At 47.6% G+C, this 12,670-nt stretch overlaps 1 protein-coding gene across 1 annotated transcript; it reads right to left on the minus strand.

Moving 5' to 3' along the window:
• Positions 1-3,486: 3,486 nt before the first annotated feature.
• Positions 3,487-4,467, minus strand: LOC125758764 (uncharacterized). The gene has a single exon (XM_049416434.1). It carries the CDS (start codon positions 4,465-4,467, stop codon positions 3,487-3,489), a length of 981 nt encoding a protein of 326 aa, XP_049272391.1.
• Positions 4,468-12,670: the final 8,203 nt, after the last annotated feature.

Here is a 12,670-nt window from a genome sequence, read left to right on the forward strand (position 1 = left end):
CTTAAAGTCACTCATTGCGCGTAACAACATCAGGGGAACCTCGAGTGGAAGGGCGATGAACAGTGATGAAGAAAATAAAGGATTTACAGAACTTTAGGTCGACTCATGGCTGCTTCGTATACTACTCAGGGTTCCCTTTACGGGGAGATGGTGAGATTTTTTTGAAGTTCTTCGCAGATTATGTTCCGAATGGTCGCACGAAGACTAGTGCCTTTGAGTTCATGTTGCCGGAATTGAGAGCAGGTAAGTCGCAATTGTGCTGTCAGGCCCTAAGCTCAAGCGTTTTTTTGATTGTAGCCGCCTCTGTCAAAAACTCTGAAATTGTCTTAGGCGGGTTGCGAATGAGGCCGACTAACAGCTGTTCCTTCACGGCCCGCATCAGGTACTAGAGATTCTTTTCCTGTGTCATATCGGCGTCCACGTGTCGGAAAAGTTGTTGCATTTCCTCGACGATCACAGTTACGGGCTCGTTCTGGTGTTGCTGCCGTGTTTTAAGCATGACCTCAGCTTGTTCTTAGCTTGTTCTTTTCGTTGGGCGCTGTAGATGTCGATCGCCCTTGGAAGATGTTCCAAGTCGTCAGTGAAGTTTCCTGGTTTTCGAACCATGTGCGAACGAATTCTTCGAGCGAGAAAAAGTCGTTCCACAGCGTTTCCTCCTGCGACCACCTCTTGTACAATGCGACTATCTCGAACCTGTCCAGTAATTCTTGCGAGTCCTCGCAGGCGGAGCCACGAAACTTCGGGGCTTCCTTCGGTTGTTGTCAGAATGTGAACGGAGCGGGTGCCGTGGTGTTTGTCATGGTTGTGGAAGGATGGCCTTCCACGCGCCATTCAGTGTCACGCAACAGTCGGTACTACGGAGGCAGTCCCAGGTGCCTGCGGCTGGTTAGGCGTCCCCCTTCGAGGCTTCAGTGCGGTCGTCTCCTTGTACTGGGCTAGCTGCACGGCTTCAAGGGGTGTTCCAGCCAAAAGCACCTCCACCAAATGTCACACTGAAGTGACTGTCCTTGTCCGCAAGTATGAAGACGAGGCGACTTGAAAGCAAATGGACTTTATTTGGGCGAACTTATGCCCATAAGAAAACTTCTGTCAAAAACATTGGCCGCGTATGCGCGTGCTTCGCTGCAAATGTCGTCGAAAGACGATAGTCCTCTGTCGACCGTACTACATAAGTCCTGCTCTCATACGCGGCCACCCGTGATGCTGTTCTCGTACCAATTCGTCCTGGCATGAAAAATGTAATGGAGGTTTGTTTGGACAGATTTCATTTTACCGCATTATCACTGCTGGCATGCCAGAACTTAGGGCCACTGCCAGGTGGCAGCACCACATCATCGGCAGAGGGCTTGCAGAGGGCACTATCCTGCATAGCGTCGCATATTCAACGCAGCCTAAGAAACACTGCAATCTTTAGAGTTACGTATCTATCTATTTTCTAGATAGCGAACACACCACCCATTACTTACGTATTGATATTGGGCCTCAGATATGTGTAATATTTACTTTTTGATCGACAATGTTTACAAGTATGGACCAGTTCAAGATGCCTGGACGTTCAGCAAATGCTTAAACTTTGGCCGGGTGGCTTAATCGTGTGATACATACAGACAGACCAAAACTTCTGCGTTCAAGTATCCGAAGAAATACTATTGCCTTTAAAAACTGTTCGGCGGCAGCGAAGAGACATGTGCGGTCAAGCGTCGGCGGAAAGAATGGCCGTGCTCTCGCCGATGCAGACTCCTATTGCGATAGCAATTATATGGACAGTCTCGGCTGGTTTTTGTCCGTCCCCGTCGCCGCCGCCGTCGTGCACCGCATATGTATAAGTATGTATATATATATATATATATATATATATATATATATATATATATATATATATATATAAGTCCCAAAGAAAAATAATCCAGAAAAATGCTTCCGAAGCGCGCAGTCGAACCAGGGACCTCTGGCTCCGCAGCGCGTGGCGCTAACCACTACGCCACCAAACGCAGTTCCTCCAGGTAGCTAACGGTGAGCGTTATATACACACCCTTTACCGCTGGCCGGACTCAGAGACGGCAGTGGCTTATAAGCGTTTCTTCATTACCAGCGAGATGGCGCGAGGAGCGCAACGGGCGCATTTAAAAGTCGTCGGCCAGCTCGCTCGCTTCTTCTAAAATTTTCGCAGGGAGAACCTTGCCCTTCCGCTATCCGCTCGCGCGGTAGTTGCTGCCGGGGGGCCGCTTTTCTTGCGATCGCATTCATTGCTTCGCCCTTGCAGCGAAACTGTGACTTTTTTTATAACCGCGACGCCAATCTCCCTCGGACACGAACGCGTCGCAGCATCAGTCAGTAATGTGCCCCCACTATTTATCAACGTTGATCAACGGCATGCCCAGCGTGCCCGCGACAGAGCGACGCGCTAACGACATGACGCTGTACGTAAGCTCATAATGGTGCTGCGCAAAAAAGCGGCCACCAACATAAACGCACGTGACACTGTCGTTGTACGTACTCGGAATCTAAGGCTCGCCGCCGTCGCTAGGCAGCCATTTGTTCAGCTAAGTGTTGCCTTCTGGGTGATTCCACGAGAGATCGAACATGCATGTCCGGTCGATATTTTTGTTTTGTCTGCGTTTTTATATGTTATGTGGGTGTATTCGAAGGTCATGGAACCGCAAATCTCATTTCGAAAAAACGATCCCAGCGCGCCAAAAAAATATTTGAAGGTGGCCGCGCGGGCGTCTCGCTATTGCTCACCGCAACATTTCCCGATTTCGCGGGCGAATTTGATGCGCACTATAAACGTTGTGTCGAAAGTTTTTTCTACAGGTTTTAATACGCATCATTGTGAGTTACATCCATAATTTCCTTACGCTGTCCGCAAAATGGAAAAAATATGAAAAAAAATGGCAAACTCGGCCCAAATAAAAAAAGTTTGCTATCTTCCAAGCGCCTTGGCGCGTTTCCTATTTTATTCAGAAACTTCAAAAATGTGTCAAATATAGAAAAATGTCCACGAAACATTCCTGCAAAATATTGTTTTCCTAGAAGCAGCGTGAAAGATCAAAAGAATAGTTAAAGAAGCGAGTTTTTTCAAAAAAGCGCGTTTTCAAAAAATAAAATAAAAAAAACTCCTGTCCCAATTTTAACCAAACTTTTGGATCGAAATCCGCTTACGTCAGTCAAAACATGGTTTCAATATTATGTGTCCTCATTTGCTTTGTTCACGAAATACAGCGGGCCAAAGTAGCCCTTCCTGGGCGCACTGGCTTCGGTGCTGCGATGACTCCTTTCGGCTTGTTAACACTTACGCTCTTTCTTAAAAAAGAGAAAAAAATGGAAGAGAATGGTTGCCACAAATTAAGGAAGGCTTACGTGCTTCTTCAATTGTGGCAAGAAGAGAAAACCTGTTTTCTGCTTTGTATTTCTGGATGCAAGACAGAACTTGAGACTTCTTGTGGGGCTCGAACAAGTTTATTGGGTGTTCTTTGCAGTTACTACTCAAAAAGGTTTAATCGCCGTCAGCTGGCTAGCGGAAGTTCTCGAAACGGACAGCACGTATCCGCTTGACTGACCGCGCGCACACATCCACACATGCCATGACTGAATTCCCGGCACACGCGGCACTGACTTCCACTCCACTGACTTCTGCTGACGATGCTCCTCGATGGCTGCAGCAGGCGCATGAAGCAGGGTCACATTCTTGAGCTTGTCGCTAAGTTGTGAGACCATCTCATGCACCGACCGAATGGATTCGGTGCGTTCAGACCTCAGGTTGTGCAAGGACGCATGATGTTTAACGAGTCCACCCACACAGTCACAGGCGTTCTTCCCATGGCCGGTAGCGGAAAATATCCACCTTGCAGACGTGAACTTGGTGCGGCACAACTCATACAGTTGATACCTATTTTTAAAATGGCTTGCTGCGCCATCGCTGACGTAGGTTACGTGACAGTAGATGGGCACTTTCTCATCCAACATCTCGTGCACTTTGCCCAGGGCGCAACAGGCGTCGTGGTGCATGTCGTCGCTTCTGATGGCAAAACTGTGTGTGGCTTTCCTTGTCGTGGCAACACAGGTGAAGATGGAGATTTGCTTTTCATGCCAATGGTACGATTGCGTTTCGTTTGGCAGCAGGGCAGTCCAGTTTTCAGCAAAATCAAAATGAAGGACAATGCTCCCACGCTGCTCGCACATCTTTGCTTCATGAATAGCCGCTGCTTGAGTGCGGCGTATGTAATCGTGCGGGATCCATTTGGTCACCCATTTGACGAGCTCTTTTAGAAAAAGGGTTGGAGACAACGTCTTCTTTATCAAGTCGCCGCTTTCCCATACGGCAAATGTGATCTCGTCCTCGTCAAGCATTCCCATATTAGCCAGAGTGAGGCTTTGAGTCCATGGGCAGCGCTCGCACTCACCTAACATACAATCTGTGGTTTGGGAGCCGCAAAGACATAGTTCTTTGATGCCTTCCAATGACATTTCTATACCAGTTGCATTCTCAAGTGCGGAGACACAAAGGTTTGTATTTGCGCAATAAACGCAAACGCAAACATGTTGTTGTGGTGCCAGCACCACAAATTTTGGACGCAGGCTGTAAAACTTTGACAAGGCAATGGCAGTTTCGGGGTGAGCGGCTTTGAAGATATGGAAAGTTTCACGAATCGAACGTGTCATGAACCGCTTTGAGACGTATTCTGTCTGGCCGTTCGTGATGACGGACACAACGTCCTTCTTATTCGGGCTCTGCCGAGAGCACCCAAGTTCGTCCTTAGTGAAGTAGTCGAGCGCCGCCTGTACATCGGATGGGCTTAGCCTTGACCTCGTGTACGGATCAAAATCTGGCCATGTACCATACTTCTCTCGCCAATTTCGAGCCTTTCTGAGCATGTACATTGTGACGGCTGGGATTGCCTCTTGAACGCGTGTTTTCAATCTCTGGTGGCACGATGGTTCAGAGACGGAGACGCTCTCGATAGGAACTTAAAGCCTCCTACGCTTGCTTCAAGCTGTTTAACCATCCAGCGCACGAACGGCACTCTGTCACCGATGGTTCAGGTGTGCTGACGCTTCCGTATGCAGTGCTTAAAGTTGATCGGATCTTTGTCACCACGACGGATTCAAGCTGGGCCTGTTTTTTTTTTTTTTTCCGTAAGACCGCCTGCTGCGTTTGTGAATGGTAGATGGGGGCTTCAGTGGTGAAACACCAGTAGTGAGGTGGACGTACCTGTTCAAGTCGTCAATTGCTTCTTCTTCCTGAAGAAATGTCTCGTCTGCTTCGTCGCGGTTCTCACTTGATGAAGAGATGACTTCCTTGAGGCGTGTAAAACAGTGCTGGCAAACCTCGTCGGTGTCACGAATATCCTTAGCCTCTGGCAGTAGCTTCCGTAGGGACGCAACATCCGAAAAGTTTGCGCAACGAAAAATTTTTTTTCTTGGCAATTTTCTTCTTGTGAACGCGTAAATAATCCGCACAGAATACTCGGACTGAGCTGTGAGCACCATGCATCGCGTATTGTAACAGCCACACCAAGTCGAGACGTTTTACTGAACAGTGCCGCACTCGTTCTGTCGCTTCTTCTGCGCCGCTGTCGTGACTGAATTTTCAGGAACGCCTCGCGGTTTCACGTTTTATGAAGAGGGTTGTCTAAAGTTTTCGCTGTGATAACGTGTGGCCCACGCTCATTGTCGAAGGACAAAGTCCGTCTGGCGCCACCAGTGACCTATGCAGTGCTCTATGCCGACCGCGAAGGTCGTATTTCGATGGTGGCAAAGTGCTAGAGGCCCATGACCTTATCGACAGGTGCACGGTAATAAACCCCAGATGGTCAAAATTTTCGGAGTCCTCCACTACAGCGTGCCTCATGATCATATCGTCGTTTTGGGACGTAAAACGTCACCTACACGCCGTTCTCAGCGTGGGAAAGCACGTTAGCAACGTGCTGACAAAACACGTTAAATTAGACAGCTTCCGCAGCTTCTGGCACAAGCATGCAGCGCTTCACGTTTTCAAACAGCTGAAACGCAGGGGTAAACGTCGTGGTAATATAGGAAATCGTTATCTGTGAGCGACGCGGAAAACTAAGTGAACGGCTTGGGCAATGACTGTGTAACTTTTTCAAAAGCTTATTTGCACACGTTGTGCATCGCACTATGCGGTTCAAGGTTCCCGCGTATGCATTGCAAGAGGAGGAAGGGTAGCGGGCAGTGAGAAAGCACCTTCGTAACGGCACAAATGCTGATTATGGACGTCGTCAGTTACGGATAAGGCTGCCTTGGGGCCGCTTTACTGTGTGCGCCAGGCGGGTTTTGGCAAGGTAATTCAAAACAAGCGCTCGCGGTGCTTCGCAGGCTCTTGACAAGAGAAAAATGTTGGCGTAGGTTGAGGTTCTAGGCTGCAAACTGGCTACGCGCTATCACATTAGTGGGCGGCAGTTCCCTACCCCGCGCACGCTAGACACAAATAAAACCTCAGGATACATTTTTGTTCGACACAAGCTACCAGAGTGAAGTTCTTCTGCAGCAAAAAATTGCAACTGTAGATTGAGGTACAATACCGGCTCACAGACAACCAGCAAGGGCAATGAGGCAAGCACCCTCAGCAAGGGCTACTTTGGCCCGCTGTATTTCGTGAACAAAGCAAATGAGGACACATAATATTGAAACCATGTCTTGACTGACGTAAGCGGATTTCGATCCAAAAGTATGGTTAAAATTGGGAGTTTTTTTATTTTATTTTTTGAAAACGCGCTTTTTTGAAAAAATTCGCTTCTTTAACTATTCTTTTGATCTTTCACGCTGCTTCTAGGAAAACAATATTTTGCAGGAATGTTTCATGGACATTTTTCTATATTTGACACATTTTTGAAGTTTCTGAATAAAATAGGAAACGCGCCAAGGCGCTTGGAAGATAGCAAACTTTTTTTATTTGAGCCGAGTTTGCCATTTTTTTCATATTTTTTCCATTTTGCAGACAGCGTAAGGAAATTATGGACGTAACTCACAATGATGCGTATTAAAACCTGTAGAAAAAACTTTCGACACAACGTTTATAGTGCGCATCAAATTCGCCCGCGAAATCGGGAAATGTTGCGGTGAGCAATAGCGAGATGCCCGCGCGGCCCCCTTCAAATATTTTTTTGGCGCGCTGGGATCGTTTTTTCGAAATGAGATTTGCGGTTCCATGACCTTCGAATACACCCACATAACATATAAAAACGCAGACAAAACAAAAATATCGACCGGACATGCATGTTCGATCTCTCGTGGAATCTCCCTTCTTCATTTTTAGTGGACCTGTGGTGAGGAGTGGGATTTACCCAATTTCTGTGGTGGCACGTACCCGTATATGATTATAATAATTTGTTGGTTCGCCGGACAAGGAACGATTTGCTAAACCGCTTCGCTGTTCAAAGTTAATTGACGAGTTTCTGTCATTTCAGCTGCGACAACGTACTTCCGCCTCGACGTAGAATTCGTGTGCGAAAACGATAGGAGCTTTACTGTGATAAGGTTTTTATTGAAAAAATCTGTGTTGTCTAAAAAAACACCCTGTATATGCACATCATCGCACCCTGGCGTGCATTTCGTGGCGATGAACTTGACGTCTCTGCTCTCATGTTCTGGAGTTACATCGGAGATCGCCTTCACGCCCCAGTGTACACGGCATTCCTTGTAAGCCCACGATATATGCACAACTACTAAATTTACCCTAAGGCATCCATCCACTCGTAACGCTTGGCTCAAAGCAAAACATCCTGGATATAGCTTCTGCTCGCCAAGTGCTTCGCACGAAATTGATTCCCATAATGCGGTGGATCTGCCGGATTTTTTTACAGCGAAAGCAGTTATGAGACCGCAAAAACGGCCGTTTTTGGTGCCCTAGTTGTCCCAGCATTCTACCTCGGAGCCATGCCGGTGCTTGAAACTGCTTTACAAAAAGACCCTATACAGGCTTCATGTCGGGAAGGAACCCCATTCACATATGTAATGAAGCGCTGTGAAAAAGTAAAATAACAACCAGGCGTCACACAACGCGAATTCTGTAACCAGGCCAGTGGCGTAGGCAGATATTTTTTTCGGGGAGAGGGGGGGGGGGGCGCCTCCTTGATCCGACATTGGCTCTGGGCAAATAAGTGGGGCCGAGTGTCATTAGCTCTGTTTCCCACGGGAAAAACAAATTTCGGGGGGGGGGGGGGGGGGGGAGGCACGGGCCCGGTGTGCCCCCCCTGGTTACGCCACTGAACTAGGCGTCACACAATGCGAATTGCGCAGCGAGTGGGTTGTTGAGTGCTTCCAACTCGTTTAAAAGGGCTCTGCCATAAATCTTCATCGTCAGCAGGCACAGCATCAACAAAGTGCACTTAATGCCTTGCAGGTGTTTAGCAGGTGCCATGGTTCTCCGTAGAGTGACGAAAAAATGCGTAGTGGCTGATTCCCTATTTAACAAAAGTTATGATTATTTTAACATAGTGGGTTCCTTGCAAGTGCACTTCTATTGGTTGCCAAGGAAACCCATAAGGCCGCCTCGATTCATTTCTTCGGGGTCTCACTAAAGTTCTTTCCCTCTCCTTCTCGCCCTAACGTATGTTATATAGCGTGGTGGGACCGGGCGCCACACAATGCGAATTACGTAACTCGTGGGTCGTTTAACCCTTTCAGCCCTCGATTTTTTATTTTCTGTCGGAGACTACTTTTGTTCGCGTTTTCCTAATAGTGAGGACCTCAGAAGACCACAAATGAACAATTGAGCCAGTGGTGCAAGTATTTATGGAATAACAAACATGGCGTCAAATTAGGTCATCAGGGCTCAGTAGTTGTGAAATGAGAAAAATGGCTTCTTTATTCCCGATATTCACTAGAGTGCAGAAATTGTGAACCAACGTCTCATTTGGCAGTGTGGCACTCAATGCAACAGCTTCGGTACGTCGTCCCGAAAATGGCGCTTGCTCGCCTCGGCGTCACCAATGACTTTGGTCAAGCTTCTTCTTTGTGGCTCCCAGCTCCGTAGACATTCCATAATTTTAGCGTCAAAGAGGTATTTCCCCAAGATTGAGCAGTATTGGCTTCATTTCCGAGGTGCTAGGGGAAATGTGTGGTGGTGTCAGCTGACACCGCCAGGGTAGAAAGGGATAAAGCTTCCAACCCATTCTTCATCGTCGTCAGCCGTCGCATCAACAAACTGCACATAATGCCTTACAGATGTGTAGCTGGTACCTCGTTTCTCCACAGAATGACGAATAATGGCGTAGTGGGTGCTTCCCAGCTTCACAAAAATTATTATTTATGGCGTACTGGGCACCTTGCTAGTGTACTTGTATTAGTAGCCCCAAGATAGCTTATAACGGGCTCTAGGATTTATTACTTACATAAAGCTGGACTCAAGGTGCCCTCGTTATGCGTGTATTGCAACGAAATGGAAACAATAGAGCATTTCTTTTTGTTTTGTCGCCGCTATTCTAATCAGCGAAAAAGATACCTTGTAGCTCCATTCAAGAAATTAGGATTGGCAATAAATGTTCCAGTAATTTTATCATTTGGGGGCACTTCGTTAGGCCACAGGGATGTCTGCTCTGCTGTGTTTGGTTACATAAACGCATAAGCGTGCGCAGGGTTCCCCTTCAGGGGGGGCGAAGGTTCGTCGCAGCGCCCCCCCCCCCTCCCTATTATGTCAATGTATGCGGCTGCCTTTGCGCCCCTCTTCTCGCCCCCCCTACAATGTATAGGGCTGACTTTGCGCCCCCCCTTCTCGCCCCCCTTGCCCCCCCCCCCTGCGCACGCCTATGCATAAACGAACCAAAAATGATTACCGTGTTAGTCTCTTTTTCTCTCTTCATAATCTTTATTTGAAATCTGTCATTATTTCTCTTAGAAAGCCCAAACGATAGTCTAATCGCTTGCTCGTTAAGCATTTTCATTTATTCGATGTTTCATTTTTAATCTAAATTTCCAGATTTGTTTAGTTTCAAAGGTCTTTACCTTAAGCGTCATCCCATCTTTCTTAGGAAGAGGTCGTCACCATCATCAAATGGCAGTCCTCCGGCTTTTGCTGTGCATGTGCTGCGCTTTCCGCGCAGCCCTGGCGTTTCTTTTTCTCAGCGGTGAAGCTGTCCTTAGTTGAGGCTTTTATGTCCGGGATCCGTGGGTATCATAAATGGCTATGTACGAAAGAAATTCCACTGCACACAACTTCCACTAAAAAGGCCACACCACTGTCACGTGATACTTAATGCTTATAAAATGTTGGGCCTATACTGCCACCCGAAAGCTTAACAAAGAGTGTTTAATAAAGAGCACTGGTACAACATATCTGAAAGACAGCCTGTTGAAGAGAAGGCCAGCAGCTTCGCTCTTTTATCAACGTCCGCCAAGCGGGGCTGGGTGAATTTTTTTTTCTTTTCGCTTCCTTTTACACTGCAGCATAGAGTTCCTGCTTTCAAACTTCTATTGTCCAGTCTTTCGTAGAACTGATGAAACGATACAGTGGAGCGCTCGGTTCTCCCGCTGCGCTTGAATTTTAGAACTTTGTGAAAGTCTTGGTAAATGGAAGACTTCGAATAAAGCAGAATTAAAACATTGTTGCTGGCCAGTTACTCTGAAAATGATATAACTTTGGATAGAATGCTTCATTACGTAAACATGTAAAAATTACGAGGCAGTATATGACTCGGCGCCTGAGTCTTCAGAATACAAAACGTGTGAAATAACCTTGTTTCATAGTGGTTTCGTTCTGCAGTGGCTTCGTCCATTTTTAACACGAAAGTGTTTTATGCCGGGGTCCACCAAGACTTCAGTGACGTATTTCCGTCACGGAAATGACTTCTGAAAAATTAGCACGTTCAGATGGCAAAGAAAAAAGTTCCGTCAACGGGCATCGAACCCACGACCGCTCGGTCCGCAACAACAGATGCCGGGCACGCTATCCACTGCGCCACGGTAATATACTCCAGAGGCGTTACAAACGCGCCTTTTATATCTACCACTCTCCCGGTCGGCGGGGCGGTGTTGCCCTCTGGGAGCGGTAAAGTAACGTAATTTATCATTGCTGTGGCCTTCGCAATTAGCACCTGCAACGTCTCACACGTCCCTCCCATTCAGCGTGTTTTCAATAGAAGTTAAATTTTGTCAATGCCTTAACACACCGCAAGGTGGCGACCTTAGCCAAGCGTCGTAAAAGCGTCGGCCTCGCTCATAGCTCTGCGACGCGCGCCTGCCTCACCTGGCTGTAACACCGCGTACCCCGCTCACGCGCTCGCCCCGAGAAAAATCGCGGCCGGGCTACCGGGGCGGCACGGCGCACTTTGCGTTTCCCTCTACTCCGGCGATGGTGTTTAATCACATTTTAACATGCCGCGGGATGGCGTCCAAGTTCTGCGTACAATATGCGACGCTCTTCTGGCTGTCAGACCTCGTTCTCGGATTACGCTTTCAGCGTTAACTACTACAGCTACCACAAGTGTTTGTTTAAACATTTAACATGGACGTTAGTCGTCGGGATTGAGATGTACCATTAATCATCAAAGTGGGTGCATCCACGTTAAACGGTGCTATAGCTGCCAGACATTGTACAAACTCTCTTATATTAATGTACAGTAAACATCCAGTCACTTCTGTAAGGGCACGCTTTACTTTCGTGTTATTCCGATTCATATGACGGAGGGATCAACCATCTTTTTTTAACACTAAAGTGTTTTATGCCGGGGTCCACCAAGACGTTGATGACGTATTTCCGTGACGGAAATATGTCAGCAAAATGAACGCCATCAAATGGCAAAGAAAAAAACTAAGAAAAGGTTCCGTTGACAGGAGTCGAACCCACGACCTCTCGGTCCGCCACGATGGCTGCCGGGCGTTTAGCCCACTGAGCTACCGCCAAACACAAAATGGAGGCTACATAGACACGCCTTTTATCTTTCACTCCTTCCTTTCACAGTGCTCCTGCATGGATGGATGGACGCTATGAGTGCCCCCTTTATAACGGGGTGGTGACATGTGTGGCACCAGGCTCGAAAAAAAGAAAAACTTCGTTACCTCCGCAATTGGCTCCGGCAACGTGCCTTTGCTAAGACCGTCCCATTCGGCGCGTTCCCAATAGGAGACGTGTAATTTGGTCAACGCCTTAGCACACCGCGAGGTGGCGGCTTTAGCCGAAGCCTCGCTCACAGCATCCATTCACATCGAAAAGTAGCTCTCCGACGCTCGCCTGCATGTCACACCGCGTTCCCCCATCACCCTGTGAGAATTAAAGGCCAGGCTAGATGGAAGACACGACTCTCGTCGCAGTTCTCTTCGCGTTTCATGACGCTTTGAAGGAGTTCATGTCGAGTATCAGTGCTTACTATGTGCTTGTTCATACCATCGTTCCGCAGGATTCACCATATGCGGTGTCGAGGTATATCTCGACAACTTCAGCTACCGCAAGGGCTAAATCGTGATCATGGGCGTTAGTCGTCGGTACGGCGATGTTCTACTTGGCGTCAACGTGGGTGCGTCCACATCAAGCGGTGCTATATCTGCCAAACAACAGTCGACATTGTACAAGCTCTCCATATACCAATGCACTATAAACAATCAACTACTTCTGCGACGACAAGTTTCACTTTCGTGTTCTACCGATTCCTATGACGGAGGGATCAGCCATCTTATTTCTCTTATGAAACTGTTAACGCTGAACTGACAGAGACAG

The sequence above is a fragment of the Rhipicephalus sanguineus genome, chromosome 6, assembly GCF_013339695.2.
Source record: "Rhipicephalus sanguineus isolate Rsan-2018 chromosome 6, BIME_Rsan_1.4, whole genome shotgun sequence".
Lineage (NCBI taxonomy): Eukaryota > Metazoa > Arthropoda > Arachnida > Ixodida > Ixodidae > Rhipicephalus > Rhipicephalus sanguineus.

Excerpts from the sequence above, each read along its gene's own strand:
- LOC125758764 (XM_049416434.1), bottom strand. The coding sequence starts at position 4,467 with ATGTCATTGGAAGGCATCAAAGAACTATGTCTTTGCGGCTCCCAAACC.